At 38.8% G+C, this 15,634-nt stretch overlaps 1 protein-coding gene across 2 annotated transcripts in view; it reads left to right on the top strand.

The window, feature by feature from the left end:
* tbc1d23 (TBC1 domain family, member 23) overlaps positions 1-15,634 on the top strand; it is a 146,958-nt gene that overhangs the window by 52,506 nt on the left and 78,818 nt on the right. For both annotated transcript variants that reach the window (XM_079460924.1, XM_079460923.1), the window contains 2 exons: positions 9,603-9,725; positions 10,921-11,010. In XM_079460924.1, coding sequence (XP_079317050.1) covers positions 9,603-9,725; positions 10,921-11,010 — 213 coding nt within the window. The remainder of the gene's footprint in view (positions 1-9,602; positions 9,726-10,920; positions 11,011-15,634) is intronic.

Raw genomic sequence — 15,634 nt, 5'->3', positions numbered from 1 at the left:
TACCTTTGAGAGGTTTACGCATTATTTTATGTTTGCTAATCCGGAAGATAGACACAGTCTCTATTAATTTTCTCCCGCCATGTGTTTGACCCCCATATTTTCCCCCATGTTTCCTGTGTGATTTTCATTTTTATCATTAAAGTGATGTCTCACTTGCAGGTATCCAAAAAATCTGTAGGGTTTCAAAACTCTGGAATGCCCCTTTGTGGATAAATGAATGATAAGTAGTTAAACCTTTTGAGATCCATATCTTAAATGATTCTGTCTGATGCAATGTCTGAATCATAGGCAAAACATCTCATAATTTTAGATGCTTCTCCTAATCGGCAAATTTTGACTGTTGCCTGCCATGACTTCAAGAAGCTGTCTGTTATAGAATCATCTGGGATAGCCTGTTCCTCTCGTGATTTATCATCACTCAGTAGAGCTGTTATTGGAATTCCGTTGAACGTCGTACTTTCTATTTCTTTCCATATTGCAGTGTATTTGGTGATCACATTTCTGGCCCTTTTCCCTTGCCGCACACATCTTGCTATTAATCTGTCCCATTCTATGAACTGTTTAGATGGTATTTTGACTGGCAGACATTGAAATACATTGGTATAACCTCCGTGGAAGGATATTCATTCTGATTGACTCTATCCTGGAGCTTAGGCCCAAAAAAGGAATAACATTCCATCTATGTATATCAGATTTTATCTTTGAAGTTAATGGGCTGTAATTGATGTCGTACAATCTTGAGAGATCCCTAAGTAATAAAACACCCAGATATTTAATAGATTCATTTCCAATTATACATGGTCTTAATAAATTCTGGAGGGTCATTTTAATATTTAAGTTTTGTTTATATTTGGGAGTGTCTGAGTAGGTTGTGTAATACTTCAAGCCAAATTTTAAAAGTACTTTCTATAGATATGACCACCTCACTGAGTCGAATGCTTTCTCTGTATCTAAACTTAGCATCAGTGTCTCCAGTTTTTGTTGTGTGATTTGTTTCATAACGTGCAGCGTTTTCCTGATGTTATCTTGGGTCTGTCTTTGTCTGACAAAGCCAGTCTGGTCCTTATGTATTAGTACTGGTAATATCAGTTCTATTCTTTTAGATAATATGGAGGTGAATAATTTATAATCATTTTTTAAAAGACTTGCAGGACAATAGTTCCCACAATCCAATTTATCTCTCCCCTCTTTAGGTATGACCGAGGTCATTGCTTTCATCCATGAGGGGGGGATATTTTAATTTTCTAGAACCCAATTAAACGTTTTTAATAATGTTGGAATTAGTTGATCTTGCATTGTTTTGTACCATTCTGTAGGAAATCCATCGGTCCGTGGACACTTCCCCCCCTTCATTCCCCTGATTGCTGATTGTATTTCTTCTTTTGTTATTTTAGATATTAATGTCTCATTTTGTACATCAGTGATCTGTGAGAGGTTAATCTGGGCCAAAAAGGCATCGATCTGCTTGTTGTTGCTTCCCTGTGGTTTAGAATATAATGCTTTATACTATTTTAGGAAGCACTGCTGATTTTTTTCTAGACTATTATCTATTTTATTTGTTGCTGTAGAGTCGGGTCGGACCAGAAGGTCAACACCTGAGATCGTAAAATGTCAGTTATCCCCTTTCTGGTTTGATCAGGGCATATTCCGACACTCTCCCCGAGCTTCAAAGGTATTCTTGGGGGTCCCGAATGTGTCGTATGGTGACAAAAGCCATGTGGCGCCAGGAACAGAGTGAGATTCTAATTCTACCAAAGAATGTCTCTTTCTCCCCTCTCGCCACCTAAGAAAGGCTTAAAGTGTAAATAAATGTATCTCTACCATGTATGTTTGTTCCCATGGTATGCTAGCCTAACTATAATATCAAAGGCATATGTGTTTTACCATAGCTAGGCTCATAATTGTGTTCTTGTATAAAGCATGTTCTAATAACCCTATCATGTTTCATATATAAATGTTCCCCTTTTCCTTCTTCAAATGATGGTGTATAGCACAGTAATGTATTTTATACCATACTCATTTTATCTTCGTCTAAGAATATTACAGCGCCAAAACTTCCAGGCGACCATAAATGCAAATGAGCTATTGAGCCGGACAAAGAAACATGTTTCCCGCTCAAAAATCATCGCTCACTACATTGGATCGCCCACTCTGGAGGGACGTGATGCCCTCAGGGTTAAAACATCTGTGCACGGAAGAAAATGCGCTCGTTGCTGTTCATTCAATCTCTCGAGACCCTTTTTCCGGCAGTTTGCTTTGGCTAAGTTCGCTCTTCCTTTGTCAGCCAATCCGGTTCTCAGGGAGAATCCAACGGACTCACCGCTCGCTTTAAACGCATCAGGACTTCCATCAGCACAAACCAGAACTTGTCCCAGCACATCTAAAAGCCAATGCAAGTATCTGGTCTATTTCTAAATAGCTGCGCATAAGCTTTGCCCCTTTTTAATAAGGAGATTGTCCGTGATGGTTTATGCAGATGTGAATTGCTGATGTAATAGTGCCACTTTTACTTTGTCTATTACTTTCATTCTTTACTGCTTTTACGTTTCATGTGTGTTTGTCTTAGTGTTCTTCATTGTTTAGTTAGTTGGTTTGTTTCCCCTTTTACGTAGTCAATAAACCCCAATTTGTATGCCACGCTAGAATTGTTTCTGCGTTACTGATCACATCTTATCGTCACTTGAAACTGCTTGATTTCATTATAAGACTGAAGTGGTACTGTATTACAGTAAGAGTATTGTTTTCCAAGGCCAGGAAGGTGATATTTCTTAGAGTTAATAGTCGGTGTGCTGATCACCAGCTGGACGAGTGTATTTTAGTTGTCGCTATTATTGATTCTGCTGCATCAGGTAAAGTGTAAAAGATGGGTATGGTTTATCACCCTTAATTATACATATCTTACTGTGGTTAACTTCTTAAGTTGCCCGAGATGAACTACATATATTGGTTGGAGAATGCGCGGGCAGTTGTAAACGTTGTTTGTGAGCAAAGACCAAAATCATTTCATTTGCGTTTGCATTTGTCTGTGAGGCGTGCTGAGTTTCTGTGCTGAAACAGGTCTCTGTTAATGATGGTCCAGGTAACTGCTTTTTAAAGGTGACCCTATAAAAGGAATAAATCTTTAATAGTGAGTCTCAATACTGCCGCCCTAAATTAAGTTAATAAATCTTTTTTAGCACGAAGGAAATAGAGAAGAAGCGAGTTCCTTCCTATTTTGTGTATATGGCCGAATTTTGTGTAAGTTAGATTGAGTCATGGTAATGTCTCTCAACTACTGCACCGCTCCCGAAGTTTAACCATTAGTCTAGCTAAACTAATGCGTGCTTTTTCGTTTTCTCTTTGGGTAAACGAAGGCTTGAGGATACGGTTTCCATTATATTTTTATACAGTAAAAATCGTATACGACGATCGTTAAAAGGAAACGTTATGAAATCTTGATAGAGTAAATTTTACGACGGCGAAGTTGTTTTGTGTTTTTTGTAACGTTTTGGGCAGCAAAGAGATCCTGCCACGCGGCAGGGCATATAATGATCTGACGCGTAACGTTTTGATCCGCCAAGATCAAGTGTCACCATCGGTGACGATCCCCAGCGGAAAATTTGTTTTGAACTCCTATACCCAGTTCGGAGTTCATTATGTGACCTGTGTTTTGACGTATTTTTGATGTGCATTCTTTTCAACAGCAATTGCCGCTGGAGTGTTTAAGTTTAAGTGACTGTTGAGGTCTTTGTTTAAAACGAGTTCTAATCTAAATCACGTTGAAGTCTAGGGTAGGGTGTTATATCTTACCAACACCAGAGGGCAGTCTGTCATAAGTGACTAACATTTTCCTAACTCCACCCCTTCCTACCTGACTTCCCTTGGGCGTGGCTCGACCACGCCACCTTGTGGGCACTCTGTCAGCCCTTCCAGTCTTTAAATTCCCTCATACCAGTTGATTATTTTGATTCCTCAGTTTATTTGATTTGTTTATTTGTTTTTATCATTTCTTTATTTTCATTTATTTTATTTTCAGTAATTCGTTATTATAATGATAATTTGTTTTCAGATTTCTTGGTTTCAATTTCTATTTTCCGTGTTTCAATGTTGCAATTTTTGCATGTTTCATCCCTCAGTTATTCCCTATACTGCTCCCTATCTAAGAACACAGTTAATTAAATTGAGTTTGCTTTCTTAGCTCTTGCTAAACTTAGCTTGCTCTCCCTGCTTATTTCCAGCTATGTCATTAATTCTGGGCCCCGGTCAGCCTTTGTGTTTCCTTATAGGTAGTACTTCCCTTGGGACAAATGGGTAGTGAAGTGACAACTCTCTCCCGGGTGGTATCTGGTCTGCAGGTTTGGCTGTCCTTGCTACATGTAGGCCCGTGTCATAATCCTAGTGATTTTCCACCTACCTCATAGTATTGCTGCTTTGTGAATAGGAGCTTTTTTGAATTTCCTGAGTGTTTATTTCATCTATTTTTTTGTTCTTTAGTCTTTTGTTTATTGTCATCTTTGAGAGACTTTGCGTGTTTCTGTAATCTTTTCAAATTGTCCTCCAATTGTTTGAGTTTTACTCCCTTAATTTTTTTCTCATATGAGGATATGGCTATTATTCTGCCCCTAATCACCGCTTCTAATACATCCCAGAGAATAGGTGGGGTCACTTCTTCATTATCATAATTTTCTAAGTACAGCTGAATCTCATCTTTCATTTTGCCTTTAATAGTTGGGTTTTTCAGAATGTTTGAGTTCAGTCTCCAGAGTGTTTTTTTTTTTAATCAGTTGGATTGACCAGTGTCAGCGATTTAAACTTGATGTGGGCGGTAACTGGCAGCCACTGAGGGGTGTTACATGGGCTATTTTAGGCTGATTGAAAACTAAACGTGCAGTTAGATTCTGGATCATTAAAAGGGCTTGACTGCATTAGTTGGAAGGCCGGCCAGGAGAGAATTGCAGTAGTCTATTCTTGATATGATTAGAGCTTGGACTAGAGTGGCATGCTCCGAGAGGGACGGCCTGATTTTCCGGATGTTGTAGAGCACATACATGTACCTGCAAGTTCAAGTAGTTGCTGCGATGTGAGAGGTGAATTTCATCTGGTCGTAAATCATCACCCCCAGGTTCCTCACAGAATTAGTGGGTGTTATAGTTGAGGATCTGAACTAAATGGTAAGGTGGTGGTAATGTGATGTTCAATTGATGGGTGGGCCGGTATAAACAGGAGTTCTGTCTTGGAGAGGTGTAGTTGTAGGTAATTTGCACAAGAACAAACAAGGTTGTGCATCCATTTTCTGCATCCAAAAGTCATGATAAACTGTATTTTGAAGCCTTATATAGCGGTCTGCAAAAATAAGCCTTCCACCGTAACCCCCTCTCTCCTAAACACACACACGAAGTGAACAGAGGATATACTTTTACAACTTCCGCCGCCACCTGGTGCCTTAATCACTGTAAGTGACCAAAAAAATGTGTACTATTCTGTGAACTACGTGTACTATATAAAAAAACTATAGCTTTCCTACAGAAATGATATGCTACCTGGCTCCTACAAAAATTATGTGCTAAGGGTAAGGAGTTGTGAATAATAAATATATAATATAATAATAATTATATACAGAATAATAATAACAGAAAATTGACACAAGTAATATTGTGGGAGAGGGAAAATAATAGCAAATGAATAATGGAAAATGCAAGTCAGTAAGAGAAATCTAATTTAGAATATAAACTTTCTTTATAGAGAAGCATGAAGAAAAAATCTTTTCAACTTCAACAACTTCTATTTTATCTAGGGCCTTTTTAACCTTCTCATTTCTTAAGAATTTCGATATTATGATCAGTCTCTTTATAAACCAGATGTTTAAGATACTAGTAAAATTACCTCTATCAAAAAGTTTTTTAGTTTTTCCCCACCTTGTTACACTTGTGGTGTTCCCGCCTACCAAGAAGAGATTATAAATCACACGTTATGCATTTTTTTTACCAAATTTTGAATTAAATTTAGGACTGGTTGAGTGTTTCTTTTTCAAACTGATTTATCGTAGGCCCAGTTCATCTGAAAAAAAGCTTTCATAACAAGGGATTTAAAAGTTACTGTATCTTCGGTAGCTGGGTCATTTTGACCAGAGAACAGTTAAATGACGGGAAAGACCATATACATTTTACATTTACATTTAGTGATTTAGCAGACGCTTTTATCCAAAGCAATTTACAGATGAGGAAACATTGAAAGCAATTATAACAAAATTGGCAACAAAATACATAAGTGCATCAAAACTAGTCCATTAAAGCCTAACACAGTATACAAAGCTAAGAATAGTGAGGTTAGTAATTATTATATTTTGAATAAGAAGGAAAGGGAAAAGAGTTAGGTTAAATCAATCAGCGACGTATTGACGGAAGAGATAGGTTTTCAGACGTTTTTTTCAAGATTGCAACCGAGTCTGCTGATCTTGTAGCAGCAGGTAGATCGTTCCACCAATGTGGAACAGATCCAGAGAAGGTACGGGAGAGTGACTTTTTTCCTTTTTGGGATGGTACCACTAGTCGTTGTTCCTTTGGAGACCGCAGTTATCTGGCAGGAACATAGGTCTGCATTAGCGAGTTGAGATATGATGGTGCAGACCCGGTGGTGGTCTTGTAGGCCAGGAGCATAGCTTTGAACTTTATGCGGGCGGCAACAGGGAGCCAGTGTAACCTGATGAAGAGCGGAGTTACATGCGCTCTCTTCAGTTCATTGAAGACCACTCTTGCCGCCGCATTCTGGATCATCTGGAGAGGTTTGATTGTGCAAGGAGTCCAGCCAGAAGCACATTGCAATAATCCAGTTTGGACAAGACAAGAGCCTGGATTAGGATTTAGTGTGCTCTGATAGGAAAGGTTTAATTTTCCTAATGTTGTAGGGGATGAATCTACAGGACCGGGAGATGCTGGCAACATGAATTGTGAGGTTAAGCCGATCATCAATTTCCACCCTCTGGTTTCTGGCTGTGCTGGATGGTGTAATAGCTGATGAGCCTAGTTGAATGGCAAGGTTGTGGTGAATCTTTGGGTTGGCTGGGATCACAAGCGGTTACATTTTTTCAAGATTCAACTGCAGGTGATGATCCTTCATCCAAAGCGAGATGTCACTCAGGCATGCCGTGATGCGAGCAGAGACCGTCGGATCGTCTGGTTGAAATGACAAGTAGAGTTGTGTGTCGTCTGCATAGCGGTGAAGCCATGCTTCTGAATGACCGAGCTGAGGGATGTCATGTAAATGGAGAAGAGTAGCGGTCCAAGCACTGAGCCCTGTGGCACCCGTGTTGAGCTGTTGGGACGCAGAGACCTCACATTTCCAGGATACTCTACCCAAGAGGTAGGACTCGAACCATTGCAACGCCATTCCAGAAAAACCCATAGCACTGAGAGAAGCCAGGAGGATGTGATGATTCACAGTGTCAATAGCAGCAGACAGATCCAGTAGGATGAGCACAGATGACATGGAATGATGCTTTTGCCAGTCTCAGAGCTGCGATGATTTAGAGCAGTGAAGTCTCTGTCGAATGACCGCTCTTGAAATCAGACTGATTGCTGTCCAGGAGGTTGTTTCGCATGAGAAAGGAGGAGAGCTGGTTGAACACAACTCGCTCCAGGGCTTTGGCAATGAAGGGAAGAAGGGAAACAGGCCTTTATACAATGTTCATCTTATAGAACAATTTCTTTATTACATGTGGACCAGAAGTTCTTCACATCAATTATTGCTATAAGACTTGCTGATATAATATCAACAATAATTTACTCTAATCAAACATGATTTGTGAATAATTGTATTATTTTTAATTTACGAAGAACTTTAAATCTTATTTTTATGCAACTAAAACTAAGAAGCATGTGTTAACAATGACATTAGATGCTGAAAAGGCTTTAGTATATAATCAACCAAATCCAAGAGTTAAAGCCAATGGAGTTATTTCAGAACAATTTGCATCATTGAGGGGAACGAGACAAGGGGATCCCTTGTCCTCTCTGACATTTGCTTTATGTATAGAGCCCTAAGCACTAAGAGTATACGAAGGAACTCTTTAATAAAAGGTCTTAAAATTGAAGATGAGGAACATAACTTGCATTGTATATGAATATGATTTTTTTATTTTACAGAGTAGAAATATAATTACCCTTAGTTTTGAAAGAAATTGAATTATATGGAGATATATCAGGATATTAATTTAAATTAAATTATAATAAGACTTAAGGTATGGAAATTGGGAGTTCAATCAAACAGAGATAAGGTAATTGGGTAATATTTTAGAAAATACTATAATAAATATTTTAAAAGGTGGAAAATATTATCTTTATCCTTATAAAAAATAACTATTAAAATGAGTATAGTCTCGTACACTATTTTTGTTTCCTTTTCAAAGTCTCCCTGGTTGTATACATAAAGTGGCATAGTGTGTTTAGGAAATGTATGTGGGCTGAGGGGAACCAAGAGTAAAACTTTAGGAACAAACTAAATAGTTAGAAAAAGGAGGGTTACAGTGGGACAGGGTTACAGGTGTTTAGTCAGCCACCAATTGTGCAAGTTCTCCCATTTAAAAATATGAGCGAGGCCTGTAATATTAATCATAGGTACACTTCAACTATGAGACAGAATGAGAAAAAACAATCCAGAAAATCTCATTGTCTGATTTTTAAAGAATTTATTTGCAAATTATGGTGGAAAAAAAGTTTTTGGTCTCACAGACCGGTAACTTTAAGAGGCTCCTCTGTCCTCCACTCGTTACATTATTAATGTAATATTAATGACACCTGTTTGAACTCGTTATCAGTATAAAAGACACCTGTCCACAACCTCAAACAGTCAGACTCCAAACTCCCCTATGGCCAAGACCAAAGAGCTGTCAACGGACACCAGAAACAAAATTGTAGACCTGCACCAGGTTAGGAAGACTGAATCTGCAATAGGTAAGCAGCTTGGTGTAAAGAAATCAACTGTGGCAGCAATTATTAGAAAATGGAAGACATACAAGACCACTGATAATCTCCCTCGATCTGGGGCTCCACGCAAAATCTTAAAATGATCACAAGAATGGTGAGCAAAAATCCCAGAACCACACGGGGGACTTAGTGAAGGACCTGCAGAGAGCTGGGACCAAAGTAACAAAGAGAGCATTTGGATGATCCAGAAGAGGATTGGGAGAATGTCATATGGTCAGATGAAATAAAAATATAACTGTTTGGTAAAAACTCAACTTGTCGTGTTTGTCAAATTTTCATTGTTACAAAACAGCTGTACAAGAAAACATTGACTATAAGCAAAACATATAAGGTTATGCAAGTCAAAACACAGGTCAAATATCAGACAGTCACATACAAAACACTCCACACAAACAATGTGTGCACGTACTAACACCCATAGACACACAATCAAATGCTCACGGATGCGCAGACACGCGCACACAGGCACAGTGCACACATGACACAATGTCATCCCCATATGAAATAAAACACACTATATACAGTGCCTAGTGGAATTGACCCGTCAATTCTGAAACCCGTTTGCATTTGGTATTGACCTAATTTTGAAATGTTGTGCAGCCCCACTAAAATGTACGCATTAACATGTGCATTTTTTTGTAGGAGAACCATAATCTGTTTGGCAGCAGTCTTGTGGCTCTGAAAGAAGAGGACATAGACCCTAGTCAGGCACTCTGTCTGCCTGTATCTGTCCCTGAGATCCTGCAGGCCCACGAATTACAACCTGTGAGTCCCTCAAAAAGTACTCCCACAGTCTTATGTGTATTTTACAAACATTTCTTGATTAATGCATTTTAAAAGCTTTTGGAAAAATTATCAAAATGGTCCAAAGTTAAAGGTCCAGTGTTCTAAATGTAGTGGCATCTAGCAGTGAGGTTGCGAATTGGAACCTCCCTCTCGAAACACTACGGTGACTGATTTAGGACGAAGAAGTTGTCACGTTTTTGCTTCTTTGGTGAAGGAGAAAACTTATTTTCAAAATGTGCTCTGTAGAGCAGTTTGTCAGTTTAGGGTAAAACAAGTAAACAACATGGCAAATTCCATGCAAGGGGACCTGCGGTGTATGTGGATAGAAATGGCTCATTCTTAGGTAATGAAAACGTAATTCCTCATTATGTAAGGTATTTATACACCACTGAAGACAGTTATTTATACCATATTGCATTTCTGTCAATAGATCCTCCAAGAAATTACACATCTGACAAGTAATGCATCGAAATTTGGACTGGCAAACATTTCCGTCCGAAAATGGCATTATCGGTTTCAGACCAAAAAACAAATGGACTGTAATATAAGACGAAAAATCTGACACCCCAGCCTTCACTGTTCACGCTCACTCTAGCTGTTATCAAAGGATGATCCTGTGAGCCCGCTATAATAAAGGCTAAAAATAATAATCATAACAAGAAACGTTCAAAACCAGCGGACAGAAAATAACACGCAAGCTCTGTAATGCGCGTGTTTTGAAGCTCAGCTTCAAACACAACAGACTGCAGATATAAATTTAAATGATCAGCGGAACAATCTTTCAACTGATCAATCAATCAACTGATGATGTTGCTCATGTGGACTGTGATCCGGCAGGTGCTGATAATCACTCAGAGCCCATTTTAAGCCTGTTTACATTGACAGGCTTACTGCCCCTCTGTGTCTTGCCTGTTGGTGTCATTAAAATAACTTGGTGCACAAAAATTTTAAAGTCATTTTTGGTTTTCGGCCTAGTTCATCCTGAATTTTCGGTATCAGTTTTGGCACAGAATTTCCATTTCGTTGCATCACTACATTTAAGATTAAATAAGATGAGGCGTTAATGTTGAAATTACAAATGTTGCATGTTGATGTCGGAGCTTATTATGTTTTTATTGTGTAGTTGTAAATCTGTCCCTTCGGATAATGCTGTATTTCTATCATTGTGCTTTAGGGTGTGAGGTTTTTTGTAGTTGACTGCCGTCCTGCAGAGCAGTACAATGCTGGGCACCTCTCCACTGCCTTTCACCTGGACTCTGACCTGGTAAATAAATTGATATTTTATGAAAGTAAATCAAGAATTGTATTCTAGTTTTAGGATAAACCACTTATTATATGTTAAGAACACAGTCATTATTGTAGCTTTATTTAAATATGCAGTACGCAAGCTTGTAAGCTAACATTTCCTCTTTAGAATTATTAAGAAGTCGTGACCTAAAGTCTTCTTTCATTATAGTTTGATTTGGGATTCTGCCTGAAAATATAGCCAATAACATGTGTCGTTTTTTGCTTAATGTGTTTATTGTGCTTTAGTTGCTCTTAAGATAAACGCATTTTGGTGAACTGCCCTCTATTGTGCTAATGAGTCACTTCCTTAATTATCAACATTGGTAGGGAAGAACGGGGCCAATTCTTTGTATGTCGCTATAGAAACAGGTCCGTAAGCTTAAACCTGCTCAGGAACAGTTTTTTCATGTAAACAAGATTAGATTGTGACCGTGTCACAGTACTTTCCACTTTATTTGAACAAGTAAGTTGTTGGTCAAGGTGCATGATATATACAAAGATCTTTACAGACTTACTGTGATATGTGACATCTCAGCTTTTAGTACAATCACATTTTTTTGTGAGGGAGATATTAACGCTATTGCTTTGTTGGACCTTCATGTTAAAAGGCAAAGTCAAGCTGTAACAGTAGCACAGACGGTGTGAATTCTTGTGCACTATTGTAGACTTGTAACACTGTTTTTTGTGGTATTTAAGTAGAGACCCCAGCCTGTACCTCTGATTTATTTCTCCACATATTAATATTATTAATGCAACTGAAGAACAGGTAGTCATGATCATGTCAATGTAAATTTGATATGTATCCTTTAGGCTTCCCAAAAGTGATTGATGCCATAGATTTAACACACGTACAGTGCCCTCCACTATTATTGGCACCCTTGGTAAATATGAGCAAAGAAGGCTGTAAAAACAAATCTCAATTGTTTCTCGTTTTGGATCTACAAAATTTCAACATTTCATTTAACACAATTTGAAGTGGGGGGAATGTGATTTCCCCCCCCCCTAATACACTGGCCACAATTATTGGCACCCCTAGAAATTAAAGTAAAATATCTCCCAAGTATATTACCATTAATATTAAAATTTTCTTAGCACACCAAGGTGTCTAGAAACAAAAGCCTCTTAATCATTCATCTCAATGGATAAAACCAAAAAATATAGTTTCAATCTAATAAAGATTGTTGAGTGTAATACAGTTTGTTGTGGTATGGAAGAAAGGAGACCGGGTCGGCGTAGGCCGGGAAGCACCTCACGGTTTTATTTATAGATTTCCTGTTTGGCGCCACTGCGCTCTTAACAAACAATAACTGAAAACAATCTTGTAGTGACTCCATCACCACAAGTTATTTGGGACACAAGTTGTAATTTAAGTTGTATTGAAAAACACTGTTTCAACACGTCTGCTCTCACGCAAAATAAACTCCATCATATGAATCTGCCATACCGGAACTTCAAACAGGACTGGGGTCTATGGCCTTTATTTTTTGGCAGGAATAACACAAGATGGGTTTGGTACACACAGGGATAAAAAAGGTGCCTCTTGTCCACAGTTAAATATACCACAACTACTTTTATACCAGAGGTTCTGGAGGGGGTGGTATTTCAGAAAGCATGATTAATTTACCATCAGCTAAACCTTAAACTCTGGCTTGGTTAACCCAAACCTTGCTTAGAGTAAGATTAATCAACCTCACAAAACATACACAGAGTTAGCGCATGCTCACAGAAACAACATGGAGACATTGTCAATGGATCACAAATATCACAAGTCACTATGGAAAAAAAGGGAAGTTTTCAAGTTTCTGACTGTAAAAAAACAAAAGTTTTTTTCACCGAATACTTAAATCTGCATTGATCAGTGTTTAAAGTGCAGAATTAAAAAACATAAAAAATAATAATTTATGTGTTAAAAACTATAAACGCTATAAATGTATTATTTGATTAAATATAAAACTAGTTTAAATATATGTAAGTTTTTTAAATATTTAAAATATATAATCATCATGTCTATCTTTTTTACATAGTGTAATTCTTTTGAGATGTTTGTAACTGTTATTTTAAAGTGTCTACCGCGGTAATTTACCAAAATTGTTTTGTGTATATGTATTTGATCACATTGCTAATTTTGTAGTCAGCATTAAACCTATTTTGTTTCCATTTCTGTATGTTCCTTAAAATAATCTTCCTTTATTTGGTTTCTCAAATCTGATTCAGCATTGTTTTATTTGCAACCGTTGCTGATGTAGTCATATTAATGGAGACTCTTTTTCTTGTAGAAACTGCTACAGTTGTCATACTTTTGGAAACTAGTGTGATACCTTTCAACACACTACACTATGTATAATAATGCATTTGCAGTAGAAGCTGAAGGTCTGCTGTGACAGGTAGAGGTTTAAAATGTCCAATATGTCAGGTCTTTTGATGTAATTTATTATATATTTGAATTAAATTAATAAAGGGACATTACATCGGTAAACAATATGCAAAAGGTGATAACCTATAATAAAACTCGAAAGTACAATCTTTGGGATATAAATATATCTAACCATTACACCACAACTACCCTGAGATTCATCAAATAATACCTAGTTAGTGGGAAGAGTCATGTGGTTCAAATGCTTCAGAAATTGTTCTGAAGGTAGAATAATTGTAAGGTGTGCATACTTTACTTTTATTTGGAGATTAATAATAAACCTAATTAAAGGTATGGACAGTATTCCATGTAAACACATAAAGCTTTAAATTGATTAAGAACTGCTCACATTATTTTAATTAACGAGTATTTTATTTTAAATTGTAACTAATAAATTAATCCGTTGTGAATGCTCAATCGCAATCGTTGTGGCTGGAAAGGTAATCATCAAAATACTTTAAAATTATAAATATTTTACCTAATCTGTGCTTCCATGCCCACTTGGCGCTCATCAAAAGTGCACACATGCTGTGACGATGTTACAATGAAAATTTAATAAACCAGCATTTCTTAAATTATTTTGAATCTATTGCTCTTCATCATTAGAAATGTCTTTTATTCCCCAGTTATATGTTAACAAATTCTTTATCACTACTCGTTCTCATTGTTATTCAAATCCATCATACCTTTAAATGTATGCAGCATTAGTATTTTTATACAGCAGTTCCAGTTATTTGGTTGGATACGGTGCGAGTCCAATCATTACATCCGTTATTTAACAAGTGTGTATCCTGATGGAGGGGAGTCTGAAAACTATTTAATTCAATGCTCACGGAGTTACGGAATTGGATTTCACTGTCTGAAAGAGAGGTTGTTAGTAAATACAGCGGCTGTGGTTACTGTTGCTGCTTAAATATAATATTATCAATTTCTTTTGCTACTTTAATCCAGCAAAAATGATTTCCCAAATCAAAGGAACTGTATGTTCTGGATTTAAGTGAATTTTGTTTGGTGGCTGGATTACATTGCTTATATTGTGGACACATTCTATTAAGCTGCTCCTGTTTCCATGTCTTTATTATGCTTATGACTTGTTGAACTTGAACCACGAATATACAGATTCGCAAAAATGAATAAGGTTTTTTTGTTTGTTTTGTGCCTTCCCGTGGGCTCACCACGTGCGGGAGGGACCATAGGGGGTCGGTGCATTGTGGATCGGGCGGCAGTCGGAGGAGAGTGCCTCGACAGCCCGATCCCTGGACACGGAAGCTAGCTCTAGGGACGTGGAATGTCACCTCGCTGGCGGGGAAGGAGCCTGAGATGGTGCGGGAGGTTGAGAGGTTCCGACTAGAGATAGTCGGGATCACCTCTACGCATGGCTTGGGCTCTGGAACCACACTCCTCGAGAGAGGATGGACACTTCATCACTCTGGAGTTGCCCATGGTGAGAGGCGGCGGGCTGGTGTGGGTCTGCTTATAGCCCCCCAGCTCTCCCGCCATGTGTTGGAGTTTACCCCGGTGAACGAGAGGGTCGTTTCCCTGCGCCTACGGGTCGGGGTTAGGTCTCTCACTGTTGTTTGTGCCTACGGGCCGAACGGCAGTGCAGAGTACCCGACCTTCTTGGAGTCTCTGGGAGGGGTGCTGGAAAGTGCGCCGACTGGGGACTCCGTCGTCCTACTGGGGGACTTCAACGCCCATGTCGGCAACGACAGTGACACCTGGAGGGGCGTGATTGGGAGGAACGGCCCCCCTGATCTGAACCCGAGCGGTGTTCAGTTATTGGACTTCTGTGCTAGTCACAGTTTGTCTATAACGAACACCATGTTCAAGCATAAGGGTGTCCATCAGTGCACGTGGCACCAGGACACCCTAGGCCGCAGGTCGATGATCGACTTTGTGGTCGTTTCATCTGACCTGCGACCATATGTTTTGGACACTCGGGTTAAGAGAGGGGCGGAGCTGTCAACTGATCACCACCTGGTGGTGAGTTGGATCCGATGGCAGGAGAGGAAGCTGGACAGACTCGGCAGACCCAAACGTACTGTAAGGGTCTGCTGGGAACACCTGGCCGAGTCTCCTGTCAGAGAGATCTTTAACTCCCACCTCCGGCAGAGCTTCAACCAGATCCCGAGGGAGGCTGGAGACATTGAGTCCGAGTGGACCATGTTCTCCGCCTCCATTGTCGAAG

The sequence above is a fragment of the Barbatula barbatula genome (assembly GCF_947034865.1).
Source record: "Barbatula barbatula genome assembly, chromosome: 7".
NCBI lineage: Eukaryota > Metazoa > Chordata > Actinopteri > Cypriniformes > Nemacheilidae > Barbatula > Barbatula barbatula.
The sequence above is the reverse complement of the archived record's forward strand: the minus strand, read 5'-3'. Positions and strand labels throughout refer to the sequence as shown.